The sequence below is a fragment of the Chrysemys picta genome, chromosome 1, assembly GCF_011386835.1.
Source record: "Chrysemys picta bellii isolate R12L10 chromosome 1, ASM1138683v2, whole genome shotgun sequence".
Taxonomy (NCBI): Eukaryota; Metazoa; Chordata; order Testudines; family Emydidae; genus Chrysemys; species Chrysemys picta.
The window spans coordinates 19,327,646-19,345,200 of record NC_088791.1 but is presented as its reverse complement, the minus strand read 5'-3'; the positions used below and the strand labels follow the sequence as shown (position 1 = coordinate 19,345,200).

Sequence of the window (17,555 nt, the reverse complement as noted above, 5' to 3'; positions counted from 1 at the left end):
CAGGGTAGTGCTGCCCACCCAAATTAATTTAGAATTGATTTAAGTTTCATTGTTAACTGCTCTCAGAAAGCCTCTTTTGAAGACAATGGAAAGGGGAAAAAAAGTATATGCTGGCTAACCAATACCCTCAACTAGGACCCACATAAAAGGATAAATGGACACAAGTCAGATATTAGGAATGGCAATATACAAAAACCTCTAGGAGAACACTTCGACCTCCCTGGCCACACAATAGCAGATGTAAAGGTAGCCATCCTGCAGCCAAAAAACTTCAGGACCAGACTTCAAAGAGAAACTGCTGAGCTTCAGTTCATTTGCGAATTTGACACCATCAGCTCAGGATTAAACAAAGACTGTGAATGGCTAGCCAACTACAAAAGCAGTTTCTCCTCCCTTGGTGTTCAAACCTCAACTGCTAGAAGAGGGCCTCACCCTCCCTGATTGAACTAACCTCGTTATCTCCAGACTAATTCTTGCCTGCATATTTATACCTGCTTCTAGAAATTTCCATTACATGCGTTTGACGAAGTGGGTATTCACCCATGAAAGCCTATGCTCTAATACATCTGTTAGTCTTTAAGGTGTCACAGGACTCTGTTGCTTTTAACCAGGACCTTGTAACAGAGCGTACAGCTACTGATGTTCTGCTTGTTTTTCAAGCAGCTGCATCGATTTGTGATGATCCCACATCAGATGAAATGACAAGTGATAACACTTTGCACTTACATAATAAAACTTCTCATCTATGGATCTCCAATTGCTTTGCAAAGGTGATTAAAGCATAGCTCTTGTCTGCAACTATATAAAATGTCACTCTCTCACTCAACAGATCTGCTTGCTCCTTATGTTTATTTAGAATTAGATCTGCTGACTTCTGTCACAGCTGTACATTTTTACTGCTTTTTCCTCCTCTTATTCCTTCACAGCCAGCACAGCTATGAGCACGTGAGCTTAATTCTATTCCTTCTTGTGCATCATCAGTAGAACAGTTCACTAAGTTCCAATCAGTTACACCTGTGCAAACCCTCGCAGTGCGGTCACTGTTGGCTTAAATGAGGATCATGGAGCCAGGGGTCAGCAACCTTTCAGAAGCGGTGTGCCGAGTCTTCATTTATTCACTCTAATTTAAGATTTTGCGTGCCAGGAATACATTTTAACGTTTTAAGAAGGTCTCTTTCTATAAGTCTATAACATATAACTAAACTATTGTTGCATGTAAAGTAAATAAGGTTTTTAAAATGTTTAAGAAGCTTCATTTAAAATTAAATTAAAATGCAGAGCCCCCCGGAACGGTGGCCAGGAGTGCTACTGAAAATCAGCTCGCGTGCCGCCTTCGGCTCGCATGCCAGAGGTTGCCTGCCCCTGGGGTACACCATTGTAACTCAGTTTCGCAGCTGTAAGTGAATGATGGAAAGATGCCAGCTTGACTCATCCAGCACAGGCTGTGTAACAGGGATAATAGTTTATTGTCTTTTTGTTTGCAAACAGAATACGTTTGCTACAGAAATCATTGAGCGACAGTAAGCATGGAACTTTGCAATACCATTTTTAAAGAATAACGTCTTTTCATTGATTATTGTTAAAGAAAGTTACCAATTCTGGGTAAAAAAATATTCAAAAGTGCCTAAGACGTCAAAACTTTACACCGTTGTCTGTGTACATATGAATGGATCACTCAGATTGTAAAAGGAGGAAACTCACTCTCATCTGTACAAATATTAATTAGTTAATATTAATTAATATTAATTAGTATGGGTCTTAGGCTCACCAATCTGTTTGATCAGAAGATAAAAGTTCTTGTCCTGAATCAGGCTCCACAGAATTTACAAAGGACCCTCAGGGGTATGACAGGAAGCTCACATTGAGACAGATAGTAAAGACTTTTTATTTAAATCAATAATAGTAAATGGTAAAATAATCAGAGTTACAAAGTTACAATGGCATTACTGCTATTCAAAAGATACATAGGATAATATAGTATTATATACAACAAAGCTTTGGTTAATATACTCACACCCTTCCTTGATAACCTGGTGGTAAGAGACACAGGAACAGCCTTGTAGTTCAGGTTTCTCAATTCTTGAGTGAGGGATGCAGTGCTTAGAAGAAACTAATGCTACAAGCTATTAAAGCAAACTTAGGGTTTACTTGACTAACTTAAACTTAAAATCAAAACCTAATAAACAAAGAATAAAACTTAGGGAAACCAAGCTTAGCCTGGTTCCTTTGAAACTTAAAGTTTAAGAAGAACAAGTATAGCCTACTAATAGTAATAGTCATCATAGATAGAATAGATAGAGAGAGTGGAGGAAGTAAGTGAGAATAAGTAAGAAATGTAGTAAAGTGAGAATGGAGTACTCTATCGAGGTGGGTCACCTCTTTTATAGGACAAGTGCCAGAAATCCTTCCTCTTATGCCCAAATTTCATTCCTCACCCACAGAAATGTTAGGGTACACTTACCCCACAGGCTAGTATGTATGTGTGTATGGATGACATGTATGTATGCACTTGTAGTGTACTTGTTAAGTTTGTGGGTACAACATTGAAAACCCCCCTATGCCATGCTCCATTGTCTATTGGTCTAGATAAAAGGTCATAGACATAGGCATGGGTATTTATCTATTTAGGTATAGGATAAACAAGATAAAAGGTCAACTTTACTTTCTGGGTAAAAGGGCCCAATATAGATATGCTAACTTTGCTTTAGCTTAACATACATGTTTTTGGCCTGTAGGTCTTTTGCATTACAGCCAAACTTACTTTAATATAAATCTATAAACCTATTACAATAAACCAAATACTTAAACTATAAGAAAAGATATATGCGTGTGTGTGTGTACACACACACGCAAGCAGGTTAGTCCTATAGGCTACAATCTGCCAGGACAGTCACCCAAGACTTTCGTTCTAGGATGCAACCCTGCTCTTCCCAGTGAGCCAGTGAGAACTCCCACAGCCTGTCTGGTGGGTGCATCCTTGTCAGGGAAGCATCCTTCACTCCCCCTGGCCCTCACACTGTTCTCTGTGGTATCCACTCTCCAGCAAGGGGATGCCAGCAAGTAAGCCCTTCCTCTTCTTCCCTTTCTTACAGCTCTCTCTAGCCCTTAGCTCTGGCTCTCCAGCTTAGAGCCAGCAGGCATCTCCCTCTTCTACCTTCAGTCCTGGCTCTCTGGCTTGGGGATGCCAGCCAGAAAATACCAGATGTTGTTCTTTGCCTTCAGCCTTCTCCCAGGAACCATCTTCTCTATCTGGCAGCTCTCCTGTCCTTCTCCCATCTGACTCCCGACTCATCTTCTACAACCCATCCAGATGTGTCCCCACTCTCTTAATTGGCCCAACTGGGAGCATGTGGACTGGAATGGGAGAGCTGATCCCAGTTCAATTAATGGGTCAACAACCCTGTTGCAGAAAACAAAAGACACATCCCTAGTACCAGCAAAATCTCCTGGCCAAATTCCCAGCCTGAGAAAGTTCTGTCTCCTGCACAGATGAGCTTTATTCTTATTGTTGTGAGTTTCATTGTGCCAGAGAGAGAAGCTCTTCATCCTGGAGCTTTATATTGTCTTTTAGGTATCCTGGGCTCATGCCATGAAGCACCTTGAAGATAAGGGACGGACCCTTGAACTTGATTTGATACTCCTTGGGAAGCCAGTGCAGAAAGTGGAGGAGAGGTTTGATGTGCTCATGGTATCCAGTGTTGCTGAAGAGATGTGCTTCAGCGTTCTGTACTAGTGGGAGTCTTCTAAGTGCTGAAGACTTCATTCCTGGTAATCTCATTGCTGTAGTCCAACCAAGAGGTGATGAAGGCATTTATAACTTGAGGTCAGGCCATCATCTTCCAGGATGTGATGGAATCTCCTAGCCAACCAGAGATGACAGACAGTGTTACTTATGGCTGTTGCAATGCAAGAGCTCAGTGTCAAGAAGAAATCCAAGAGCACTCCTAGACTATGATTTGAACTGACCTATTGTGGGTGGTGAACCATCAAAATGTTGTCCTCTGCCCACCAACATCACCTCTGTCTTTCTTGGGTTCAGCTTCAGCCAGCTGTGCTTAATCCATGAGCTGATATTATACCCATCTTGGTGGTAGTTGTGAGGTCTTATGTGGTGAAAGACAGGTAGAAATGTGTCATCCACATGAGTTCATGTTATTTGACCATTTCACTGTTTCATGGTTGCACGTGGATGTTGAAAAGGACAGGAGAAAGAATTGATCCTTGTGGGACTCCACAAGTGAGGGATCTAGTGGTGGAGGTGCAGTTTCCCATCATTATTCATTGGTTGTGTCCTTCAAAGAAGAGCTTAAACCATTTAGTGCATCAGCTGAGAGAGCAGCAGCAGCTCATGGTCAACAGTATTGAATGCTACAGAGAAATCGAGTAGGGCTAAAATTTGGTTAAGTTTTAAATCACTGAAAACAGCGTGTAATCATGGGAACTACTGGGCAACTTTAACTTTAGGCATCACTATCTGCACTGCCTATAATGCAAATTTCACTCAGTGAAGAGTCAGCATAAAACAGGTGCATCAAAATTCTGTTTTGGAAATAGAGACATTTGGATGCACCTCTGCAAGCCTTTCACATAGGTGGACAATTACTTTCTGAACTTTAGGACCAGCCTGGTTGTTCTTGCACATGAACAGATGACAACACATTTCGACATACCTTCTCATAGATTCTAAAGATACTCTAAAGACACATAAAGCCTTAAGTAATTGGTTCAAACCATTTACTTCTCTTTGGTGGTAAGCAGAATCCAGGTTTGCATTAGTGTGTGTTCAGGATGTGCATTTTTCCTCTACTTTTTATTTCTTTTTAATAAACTTTGTCATCCATACAATGCTCAGAGAACTTAGTGATGCTAGCAAGTTTTTTGTTTTTTTACATTTTTCTCCTCCTTGCCATTGTTTTAATACCATTAAAAAGCTTGAAAATATTACATTTTCTTTTACATTTTTCTTCTTCCAGTTTTGGGGGGAAAAAAACAAAACAAAAAGAGCAAGCAGAATAGTAATCCAATATTCCTCGTATTTCCTTATTTGTCTATTGGCCTCATCAGTGGCGGCACAGCTCTCTGAATTGGAATGTGTGTGTTAATTTGTATTCTCTGTGCTTTTCTTCTGCAGGACTAAGTCACTGAGTTTAGATATAATAACCCATCCCTCCAGCCAAATCCAGAGCTTTATGAAGGTCCTAATAAAAGTTTGGGTCAAGGCCTCAATATCAGTCATCCTCTCATTGTCATTATAAATGACCCTAAGCATTTTCCAGCGCCACTCCCAGCAGATCTCTTTCACTATTTTAAAATATTTTGATAAACACATTTTTTTCCTACACTGACCTCAACGTTTTTTTTGTCTCCCCTACTCTTCTACCTGCCAACTGAGTCCATCAGGATTTTGCAGGTGGCTAGCTATCTTTGAAGTACAGAAGAATACAGTATTTTTGGTCATCAGTCCCACAATAAGTGTCATCACCATGTAGAATAAGTAACTCTGGGGAAATGTTTAGAAGCCAAAACTAGAAGTAAAGTTTGAATACAAGCTGCAGGTTTTTCCTACTAATATCCATAACTCAATGTCAGATCTTTCAGCTTCTGTATTCATTGGCTTACATAACTGAAACTATTTCCTGAAACTATGGAAAGCCATCAAGATCTCACATGCACATAAACACACCCACATACTTGCATACAAATCCAGCAGATGCAGAATTGAAACTTGTAAATAAGTAGCATTTCACAGGATACAGTACTCACTGATTAAATAAATCCTTGTATGTGTAATACCTTACAATAGGCACATTCTGCTCATTTATGATGGCTGTTCAACCTCTTGTCATTACAGAGCATCTTGGGCCTCACTTAGAGTGACCAGATGTCCCGATTTTACAGGGACAGTCCCAATATTTGGGTCTTTTTCTTATATAGGTTCCTATAACTTCCCCCACAATCCCGATTTTTCACACTTGCTGTCTGGTCACCCTAGCCTCACTCTACTCATTTACACACTGAAGAATAACTATGCCTCTGTAAGTGAGAGCAGAATCAGTGCCCTTAATTACAGGCACTGAAATGGTTTAAAACTAACTACAGAAACTTTTCTTTAACTAAGCAAAACAAGATCAAGTGCATCAATATATCTGAATGGAATCATCTCACCAAACTCTGGTAGGATGCAGTGCAGAGACAGCAACAAGAAAACCCACAAACTGGACTACAATCATCATCATCTAACAATTAAAATATATATCTTTATTTAAATTCAGCCTTTATCATTCTTACTGAGGGCAGAATTTAAGACAAAAGGGTTGCACAGGTGTAACTGCCAACACTTCAGTATGTAGTCTGAAGAATCTTTCTAATGTGCTAAAGATGCACAAGTAAGGGGAAAAAACCACCTCTAGATTTTCAGATCCCAGGTTGAGTTAAGTAGGGCAACAATTAGGGGGGAAATAAAAACAAAAACAATGCATTTTGTAAACTGAGCAAACTTGTTATGGTAGCACATTGCAAAACAATAATCATAGAACTGCACAATGACCTTTTTTACACAGCCGGTTTGCAGACAGTTGTACTTGCAGTTTTTCTTCTAACCTCAACGTGAGCAAGGTACTGGGCCCTAAATGGGGGAATTGGGCCCCAAAACAATAAGAAATACTATCAAGGGGCTACCAGAGTCATGCACATTCAATGGAGACCATACGAAAGAATTCGAAAGAATGAGGATTAGTTTCTTACCAATCATATGGGATTAATTCATCCAATTCTTGGTGATTTGCATACCGTTTGTCACATAAGTGATTTTTAGCTTCAAGAAAAAAGTCTAAGTTTAGCAAATGCTTTGGAGTTTTTACTGAGTGATAAAAACTATATCCTTTTAAAATGTATCCGAGGAACATTATGGTTTCCATTACTATCCATCACCCCCAAAAAGGTAATTGAATACTTCTGTCCCATAGAAGACTATATAAGTCTTTCATGCTATTGTTGTCTATTTCTAGGAACAGTTGTGACAACTGTTTATTTTCCGGTTTAATAACAGAAAACTAAACGCTGGCACCACCACACTAAACAACAAAAAACACAACCCAGAAACAGAAAGTCTTCTGATGGGTTTACCTTTATAGGAAAGTTTAAGTCTTGGGATATTTTTCTTTGAAGTTCCAGTGACTGAAAGGAACAACATTACTAGGGATAATGCTGTGCAGGCATGTGGCACTTTGAAGGATCTCATTCTGCTGTTCTCCTGAGAGTCTTTTCTTGCATTCATGGTGAAAAAAGTCTCTGTTTTTCAGAAAATCCAAATGTAATCTGAAAGCAAAAAGAAAACATCTGTGTGTTTTTTGCATCCTCGCACATGAAGGCAGGCCAGACCTATAGTTAGAGAATAGCTTATGCAGAAGTCACTTTGTTTGCCATAGAAGATTTTTTCTCCAGTATACACCAAAACTCTGTAATCTCTTTTCTATAAAACTAATTTGGTAGACTAAGCTGGAAAAATATGTAAGCTTTTGGACAACATCTAGCATAGCTAACATTTAAGTACAAATTAAATTATATATAATACCCGATAAAAACAGTCACTATTCAAATGACAGCATTTACCAAATTACCACACATTAATGCCTTGGCTATCTCTATATAGATACAACAGCTATTTTATATACTTATATTGTGAACTGGCTACATTGTAATATCTCAGATACCGTGGTGTAGTAACTGGAGATACATGTTCATTTTAAGGTAATTGTACATTCATCATCAACTTATTTATAAACTAAAAAAAGGGATATTGGAAGCTTGTACTCACTTTCAGGAGAAAAACAATGATTGCTGATACAATGTAAACATACCTTCCCATATGTTGTTCTCAGTGAACTAACTAAGACTTACTTAACTACCTCAATCCACAAACCAAAACGTCCTAGGAACGCTAAATGGGGGATTCCAGGCAAAGGTCAATAGCCTTGGATAGGCCCATCTCAGCGCAACATGTAAGAAAAGCAAGCTTTGTATCACCTTTTACTTAATAATCATAATATAATACCTAGCTCTTTTCATCCATATATCACCAAGTACCTTACAAAGGAAGGTAATTATCACTATCCAGGGAAAAAGAGAGACACAAATAAGTTGCAGTGACTTCAGGAAGATCACATAGTAGTCCCTGTATAGAATTGGGAACAGCAAGATTGGATTTTTTTTTTCCTAAAAGATATTCATGTTTGAATGAGAGCATTGTTTTGGGGAAGTTCTATGGCCTTTGTTATGCAGGCACTCAGGCTGGATGACCACAGTGGTCTCTTCTGGCCTTAGAATCTATGAAAATGACCAGAGCAGATACAACACCAGTGATTAACAAGTAGGGCTGCTGGGAAAATGATGACAATTTTTTCATTAACAATTTATTTTCTGAATTTTTTTTTTCAGTTGACTCTAAAAAAACAATTCCGGTGCTCTGATCAACTAATTTGGTGTAAGAACCGGGGGAAATGTTCTCTACTGACCCTTTTAGATGAAACACAGAATGCAGAACCCCTGGGGAGGGAACTAAGGTGCCTTTAATCCTTTATGCCCTCCGACATTTGGGCTGCTCTGTGGCTCTCGGTGTTAACTTAGCATCAGTTTAGCTCTCAGACAAGCTGCAGCACTGCCCAGGATCTCCACGTATTGCATGCTGTAGTCCTACCCCCAGCACATCCCTCCTGGCCCCAGCCTCTCCCCAAGCACATCCCCTACACCATGGCTTGCAAGGGGGTCCTTGGAAGATTGCGGAGGACAGTTGTAAAGCTGTGTCTTGCCAGGGAAATCCTTCCTCCGCCTAAACCAGGTGGTTTTGAGCCCTTTACATTACTCTGGTACTTCTACCTGGTGTAAAGAAGCTAGAGCCGGGGTGAGGATCTCACCTGGGAACATCCTTCCTATGCCAACACATTCGGCTTCCTCCCTTTCCTCCTTCAACTCTCTCCTCAACACACACCAGGACCCTGCCGCCTTTCAATCTGAATCTACGCCTGTAGGCTAAGCACAATCACCCATTCATTAAATAAAACCCCAAAGTAAGCATTTGATTGTTTGATTTGTTTTTTATTCTTTGCCCTATTGGAATGTAAATACCTGAGAAAGAGAAATCTTGTTTACTCCATAAATGTGTATTACTGAGTTCATTATTAGTGCCCAACAAATAATAAGACACAGGAAGTAACTGATGGTGACATTAATGCCGGTCGGTGGGTGGGTCTGCCTGTCTGTCTGTGTCTCTCTCTCTCTCTCATATTATATATATATATACACACACACACACACACACACACACACACACCCCTACACCTCTACCCCGATATAACGCTGTCCTTGGGAGCCAAAAAATCTTACCGCGTTATATCGAACTTGCTTTGATCCGCCAGAGTGCGCAGCCCCTCCCCCCCCCCCCCCCCCCCGGAGCACTGCTTTATCACGTTATATCCGAATTCGTGTTATATCGGGTCGCATTATATCGGGGTAGAGGTATATATATAAAAACCTAAGAGGTGAAAAAAGATGCACAGGCCCTGTCCATTTTGGTGAATGAGAGTGAAAACTATACTCCAAAGCAAGAAATTATCTAACATCAAGTCTCATTACAAAGATTGCATAGGAATCATGGCTTGGGTGACTGGGATTGTGCTAAACCTATAAGGATTCCACCAGAGGGTGGGAGGGTCATTTCCCTGGAGGCAAGAGCATAATTAAGTTGTAGGTCCAAATTCACCAATGGTATAAGGAGGCGTGAATGTGACGATTCACTGACATCTGCTGATTTACAACCAGCACTGAATTTAGCCTTTTGGCTGCATGGAGCCTGACTTTTCCATGTAGAAATTGCTGGTTATAGGAATCCTCCTTCCTTTGTTTTATCTGAACTCTGGCTGTGGAAAGAGGCCAGACACAAGGGGCTTACTTTACACTTGAGGCAGCTGTTCAGTGAGTTTGAGCCAAACAAGTCCCATTAAGGATGCACTGCAGGCTAGCCAGATTTTTTAAGTTATGTTTTTTCATAAGTTCATCCTCTAATACAAATCCAGCTCCAATACAGGACTCTTCCCAGGAGATTAATGACTAGCTCAGGTTAATGGACCTCAGACCAATTGACTGGTCATTAATCCCCAGAAAATGCCCAACACCTGCTGGGACATCTCTAATGTAGATCAGCGTCCTATACTCCATTTGACCAAATCCATAAGCACTTCTTTTTTTAAAAAAGAGGAATTTTATCAGAAAGAATGAATAGAGATTCTGCTTACTTCAATTATTTGATGTTTCTGGTAAGCGTCTATCTATGCTGCCATAGTCCTGTGAGATGTACTGAACCAAAATGGTGGACAAAACATTTCAAGAGAATGAGGTTTAACTTCAAGCAAGGCCGGCTCTAGGCACCAGCGTTCCAAGCATGTGCTCGGGGCGGCCCTTTTTAAATAAAAGGCTGAGTGCCGCCCCTTATTTATTTATTATTATTTTTTGCTTCAGAGGCGACACTCCATTCCCCCCCCCCCTTTTTTTTTTTTGCTTGAGGCGGCAAAAAACCTGGAGCCGGCCCTGACTTCAAGAGCTTTATCATGAAGCTGTAATGTATCTGCATTCAGTTCTTTTATGTTTTTGATTATCCTCCCTTAGTACTTTGCTGAAAAGCGTCTTAAGCACAAACCTCCTTTTACGTACGCAGTAGCTCCAATGAAGTAATGGGGACTATTCACATGCTTAAAACTGGGTGGGGGCAAAAGCACCTTGTTGAATCAGGGCCTATGTGCTTGACTCTGCAGTTAGATCTTCTCTGTGGAACTCAAATTTGAAACGGGTTATGGGCTAGCAGAGCTGCCAGCAGTCAAACCACTGATGTGCTGGTATTCTGCCATCTTGGGACAGCCAGGGCTATCCAGATGCACGTGACTAGTGCATTTGTGACATTATATCCCTGAAAAGAGGTGACATCTTAGTGCAAGTGGTCAGACTTAGTAAAACTTGTAGGATAGATTACTCTGAAACTACTGTCTGAAACAGGCAAACCTGGAGCCAATTTATTTAGCATAATTTATTCCAGGCCCTTTGTTGGAACAAACAGAGCTCAGCTAGACAGTCCCCTATTGGCTGCAAAACTACATCAGTTTTTAACACATTGTTCTGTTAAATCTGATATCTAAATGCAAAAATCTAGCACCCAACTTTCCCTGGCATCTTGAAGTCCAGAAACAAAGGACAGCAACTCACCCACAAATGTAGATTTTTCAACCACGGCTGAAAAAACACTCATTTGAATATTTAATTTGTGGTTTTTACTTAATTGGAGTATAACTTAAAACCCAGTTACCACTGTTCATGCTCTGAGACGGTTTTAAAATGATGAGTTGTGTATTATGTGAGAGCGCACAATGAAAACTGCTTACAGCAAATAAAGTATTTGACTCTCACTAACAATGATGTAAAAATGAAGTAATGACAATAAATCCAGAGTAAACCTAGAGAGTTTGGCCCATTGTGATTATAATAATTAAGAATAGGGTAGGAAAAATTAGGAGACAATGTCTACTCATAAATATGTTGGGTAAGTTACTTGGCCCCTTTGTTTCAGCATGCATAATATTAACCAGGGTTTTTAGCAGAAAAGATGGTTGTCCAGTAAAAGAGCCCATTTGGGCTGTGTGATCCAGGGCAATGCACATGATAGACATTCTGTTGATCAGACCTATGTTTAGACCCATACATGAACATACTGTATGCAAGGGTTAAATGCTGACTGTAGTTGCAAAAAAAAGACTGGAAATGTATTCCACCTACAGTTAAATTTCGAATATGTAGAGAAATATATAGAGTTTCTAAATATATTATATACAGATAAAAACATCCACACAAGTTCTAAATTTATTGCTAAACAACTGTCTTGCAGATGACTAATTACAGTAAAACAGCAAGACATATTTCCAAGAAGGATATTTCTATAGTTGGCTCGTTTATACTTCAAAACTGCACCATAATCACGAACTGGGTATTGGAAATCTAGCCTTAATCAGAAGAGAAACTGGAAACGTATATGACAGTCAGATGAATAATTCAGCAAATAAAACACAGACAGAGTAAAATGTAGTATCCGGGTTCACTTAGCATCCAGACTCTCTTTTTAAATAACAAAGATGACATTAATCCAGAGCACAGTGAAACTATGTTCTTTCCCCTTTCAGATAGGCAGGATATTCTGCTGATAGACAGTTTGGCAAAGAAAGCTTTTCTTCTCAATGGGAAATCTCATTATAAATCTAACTCCATCTGAGACCTAACAAACAATATCCTTCATAGCCATTCTCCAACATTTACTTTATTAAGCGACTTTAGTGATCTTTACAGTGCAGTAAATTTTGTCTTCTGCATAGACTCAGATATATTACTCTTTTCCACAAAAGCCCCAAAATCAATATCACTCCACCTGCATCCCCCTCCAAAAACAAACAAAATAACCTAGCAAAACTAACATTAACAAAAGGAAAGTCCTTTGGTACAATACTAATATTAAAGTGAACGTGCAATGCATTTACTTGATCTTTTCTTGAATTTCAATACACTAAACATCCAATGGATATTATCTACACATTCAGGCCCCCGTCCTAAAATGAGTTGCATGACAGCACAGGAATCCACCCATTCTGTGCTCATTGCAGAATCTGGGCCTCTGTCTGTCATCCATTCAGCCTCCAAAATATCTGCATCCTCTCTATTTGGAATATGAGATAGACCTCTTCTCTGGATTTCAAGCCACAAGGAACAAGTGGAACAAAGAGAAAAGAAGGGAATGGAAAATGGAGGAGAGAGAGAGAGAGAGAGAGAGAGAGAGAGAGAAGTGAGGGGAAGGATCCAGACCAGTAGAAAATAATTATCTTAAATGGAGAAAAGAAATGTTTAGAGATTATAGTAAATTAAAACAGTAAAAAGAATGAAACCAAAAAAAATTGAGGGTAAGTCCGGGGGGAGGGGGCGGAATCTGAAAAAAAGGACACCCTAAAATACAGAAGAAATAAGTGGAGACTAGGGAAATGAAAGGAAAAAAAACAAGGTAGGTTTATTTTTCTCCCAATTAGGATTTAACATCTGGTAAAGCATGACTATGACACAATAATTGGTGGAAGGGCAGACAGGGATAAGGACGTGCCAGGTCCACAGAGCGGTCTGGATCGCATGGTAATCTAGGATCATTAAAATATGTGCTTTGATGCAGACAATGCAAGGTCATATATCCAGGGACGGAGGGTGAAATTCTGGCCCTCCTGAAGCCAGTGCCAAAACTCCCATTGACTTCACTGATGCCAGGATTTCATCCAGAGAATGTGGATCATATTTGTAGGAGAGGGGACTGTACCATGGAAAGCTGTGATACTGAAAAGTACTACATGATCATAATGGTGCCTTCTGACTTTACAGTCCGTGAATCGATGGCTGAGGATAAGGTGAAGCCATCTCTCCAGACCTGATCTGTTGTGTGCTGCAGATCACATTCATGTGCATGAAGAAAAGCAAATGAAGGAATGTACTTTTAGACTGTATTGTCTGTTTCTGTTTCTCCAACTCCAGTCTGCATTTTCTGGCTGAAGGCTGAGAGGAGCTTTTGTCATTTGGTGATGCTATCACAAACAGTTGACAGCATCCCAGCAGCCAGCTGTCCAGATGGTTATTTGCACCCACAGATCTCAGTACATGTACACTATTGTGTTGAATGCATGTGCAAATGATACTCAAAATTGTACACATATTTTTGAAAAAATCCTGCCTTACCTACCCATTTTTGGGCTGAGACATTCAGGCACCACTGCTTTAATACTAGCTCTTCAGGAGCAGTGCGTTTAAATCACGTAAAAAACCCGATTGCAACTTTACTCATTTGAAAAGGCAAATGAGAAAAGCAGAGTGAAGCATAGTTTAACAGTTTAAAAAATACTCAAACAGAACTCATAGGCCAAACCTCACCATTATATTATTTTCATTACAGCATATACCCTGATCAGAGTGAATTGAAAAATTAGTTGTCTATATTAAATTTGTTCTAGGTATCTCATTACCTAGGCATCTAAGGCAAGAAGGCAGTAGATAGAAAATCTCAAGAGGCACTAAATGGAAGCGGGAAGTTGACACCCCACAAACAAATGCCGAGAGCTGCCTCTGGCAGAGTAACATTTCCCAGAAGCTGCAGAGTTTTCCTGCAGAGAGTTGGATGGTTTCACACAGCTATAAAATAAGTGAGCATAGAGAATAGGCAGGAAGCCTGCCTAAGGAAGCACCCTTGCCTGCTATTGAGAAAATAAGAACCCTCCCTCCCTTAAAAAAAGTGTCATGATGACAGCAAGAGAAACTTCAGGAGGCTTATCTTGGGACTACCTGCCTAACCAATTAAATGCTCCCCGATTTTATTGGCAAAGGCTAATGTCTGAATAACTCCAGACAGAAATCACAAGCTGTTAATCAACTGACCCTGCAGCTACTATTGCCCTACACATGGAGAGACACACCTGCTGTAGCCAGTTTGAAGAACTAGAGTCTTTCCCTCTCCTGCCCCCTGAGGTTTGTGCTGATAGTTTGCTGAGGAACCTGGGAGTACCTCTCTACTTAGTTTACTTTTTGGAGCCCCACCCCAGGTCATCAGCACAAATGGAACCAGAGACCTCCAATAATGGAGGTTTGAGCTTTCGTGATCCAGGGCCTATCCCTGCTGGTGACCAGTAGTGATGGGTTTTTACAAACTGGGCCTTGTCCTTCCATGCACCTCACATTCTTGGGATAAGCCTCCCTTGACAGGGGGATTGTGTAATGCAGTGACTAAGTGTGTTATGAACCCCTCCACTAATGGGCTCACAAATAAGTTAAGACTCTACAACTTCTACCAGATAAAGGAGCTAGAGGAGCACCTCAAGTGGAAGAGGCTTGTGTTTCTGAATGTGAAGGAATGGGTCTATCATGGCAGCAATCTGTGACGGAAGGTTGTCACCAGCTGGCAATCCAAAATATTGTTATCAATACTTGCAAGTTGCATTAAGAAGCTTGCACTGGGGAATTTGTTTATTATCAGATGCTCCCATGCCTCATGTTACATATGGCAATGTAACATTTCCACCTCAGTCTGTCTAATGCCATGTTTTTTGCTCTGTTGTAGCCTGTTTCCATGACAGCAACATCTTTCCCAATTGTTCTCTTACATGCCATCTGTCATCACCCACTTCTCCATCTTCCACCAACTGGTAGCCAGCATTTGGGAGGCTGCTGTTTGAATATAATGAGTAGAACATGGTCAAATTGTAATGTTCCTAAACATTTACATTGGGGTAGCATAAAAGGTCTCCTCTTGAACAGGGCCCCTTCTGGTAGGGACTACAGAGTCGTGTAGTCCCTGCCCCACAGAACTTTCCATCTAAAACACAGGACATTAAAAGGTGGAAGATACAAACAATTGAGCAGGGGATTTCATTTACTGCAACTCATAGTAAGCACTTTCTCAGTTTATTGATCCGATACAACAGATGTGTAATCGGATTTGCTTTTCTGTAATATTGCACTAGCAGGTTTCTTGCTATGCCAGGAAATGTATGTAACTGTTTGCTACAGTTGTGGTGCCTATAAACATGCCAGTTTTATTTAAGATAAACAGAATAGATTACTTCTATATCTAGTTTCCCTTGTGTTCCCCTATGAGAAATACTGTGAGTACTGCAAATATTGAAGTTAGCTAATTGCAGACTTTAAATGAGAAACCTATGGCAATTAATTATCTTTTAATTACCATCACTGTACTACTGATACAAAATTCCATCAGCTACCAATTATCAGCAATTCATTATCAGCCCGTTTCTCCTGTTTTGAAAGGTTTGTTAATAAGTTCAGCTTGTTTATCGTGTCTAAAGTCATGTCTACACTATAGCAGCTAAGCTACAACACTTCACCTGTGCTGCTGTAGCACCGTAGTGTAGATGTATTAACTACAATGATGGAAAAACCTCTTCCATCATTGTAGTTAATACACCTCTCCAAGAGGTGGTAGCTAGGTCGATGGAAGAATTATTCCATTGACCATGCTGTATCTACAGTGGAGGTTAGGTTGACCTGATTATGGCCTGGTCTACACTGGGGGGGGGAGGGAAGGGGGAGAAATCGATCTAAGTTATGCAACTTCAGCACCGTGAATAACGTAGCTGAAGTCACCATAGTTAGATCTACTTACTGCAGTGTCTTCGCTGTGGTAAGTTGATGGCTGATGCTCCCTCATTGACTCTGCCTGCGCCTCTTGCCCCAGTGGAGTGCCAGAGTTGACAAGAGAGCGCTCGGCGGTCGATTTATCATGTCTAGACTAGACGCGATAAATTGACACACACACCCCGCATTGATTGCTGCCTGTCAATCCAGCCAGTAATGTAGACAAGCCCTAAGTCACACAGGTGTACAATTTTTCACAGTCTTGAGTGATGTAGGCTAGGTCAATCTAATCTTTTAGGTGTAGACCAGATTTAACTTCAAACTATTGTGATTTAGTGTCTGCCAGCTATAGAAATGTAGGTTTCATACTAGAAGATGACTGATCAAATGTTTGTTCTATACTAACTTATTACTTTTGATTCCCATCATCAGTGTACGGCCTCATTATTTGATGCACGGCCAGTGAACTCTATGCCATACAGCTTGCTTGGATTTAGCATGTGAACTACAGAACTGAGAGATGTGGGGGAAGGTTTTTTTAGTTTACAATTCCAACAGATTTTGGTTTCTTGTAATCATTCATGATCATATCTTTGAATGCTTTTGGAGGATTTATTTATACCACCTCTCCAACTAAATTTTGGATCAACATTTTGTGCAACTTATGTGTAAAATGATATTCAAGGAGGTTTAAGATATATTGCAATGGAGTAATCAACCAAGTTATGGCCCTGCTGGGATGGATGTTTTATTTTTTAATTAATTTTTTTAGTGATTGGATAATATTTTAAGGAGAGATTGAGAGAGCAAGCAGAAGCATTATAACATGTAAGTTTACAATCTTACAGAGTAATTAAATCCTTTTAAATCTTAGCCAAGCAGTATAGACCTCTTATAGGCTCTTCTAGGGTGCTCATCACCATAGTATCTGAGCAATTCACAAACATTAATGCATTTATCTTCACAACTCCATTATGAGGTAGGTAAGCATTGTTATTCCAGTGTTGCTACTAGAATATGGAGGAACAGAAAGATGAAAGGACTTGTGCAAGGTCACACAGGAAGTCTGCAATAGAGCCAGAACGCACATGCCTTGGGTGCCCATTCACTTCCTGAGTCACAAAACCATCCTTTCTCTCCTCGTCCTACTCATTCCTTATAGTATGCATTGTTTGTGGTAAGTCTTGTGGCCGGAGATTGATGACTCACATTTCACTGAATTTAAACTAAATAAAAGGTGGAACTTTCCCTAGTGCTTTATTCTTTGCCTGTGTGCAAACTTCAGAGCATTAAGTGATCACTGTTTTATTCTTCATAAATATTTCAAATGGATTCAGTAAGACTCCTTG

General features: G+C 40.1%; 1 protein-coding gene across 11 annotated transcripts in view; it reads right to left on the bottom strand.

The window, feature by feature from the left end:
* The window catches only part of SEMA3D (semaphorin 3D), a 195,190-nt gene that overhangs the window by 125,191 nt on the left and 52,444 nt on the right, over positions 1 to 17,555 (bottom strand). For 10 of the 11 annotated variants that reach the window (XM_005304502.5, XM_005304501.5, XM_065553565.1 and 7 more), the window contains one exon: positions 7,126 to 7,317. The exons of the other annotated variant lie outside the window; for it this stretch is intronic. In XM_005304502.5, coding sequence (XP_005304559.2) covers positions 7,126 to 7,276 — 151 coding nt within the window. In that variant the 5' untranslated portion in view covers positions 7,277 to 7,317. The remainder of the gene's footprint in view (positions 1 to 7,125; positions 7,318 to 17,555) is intronic. 11 annotated transcript variants of the gene reach the window in all.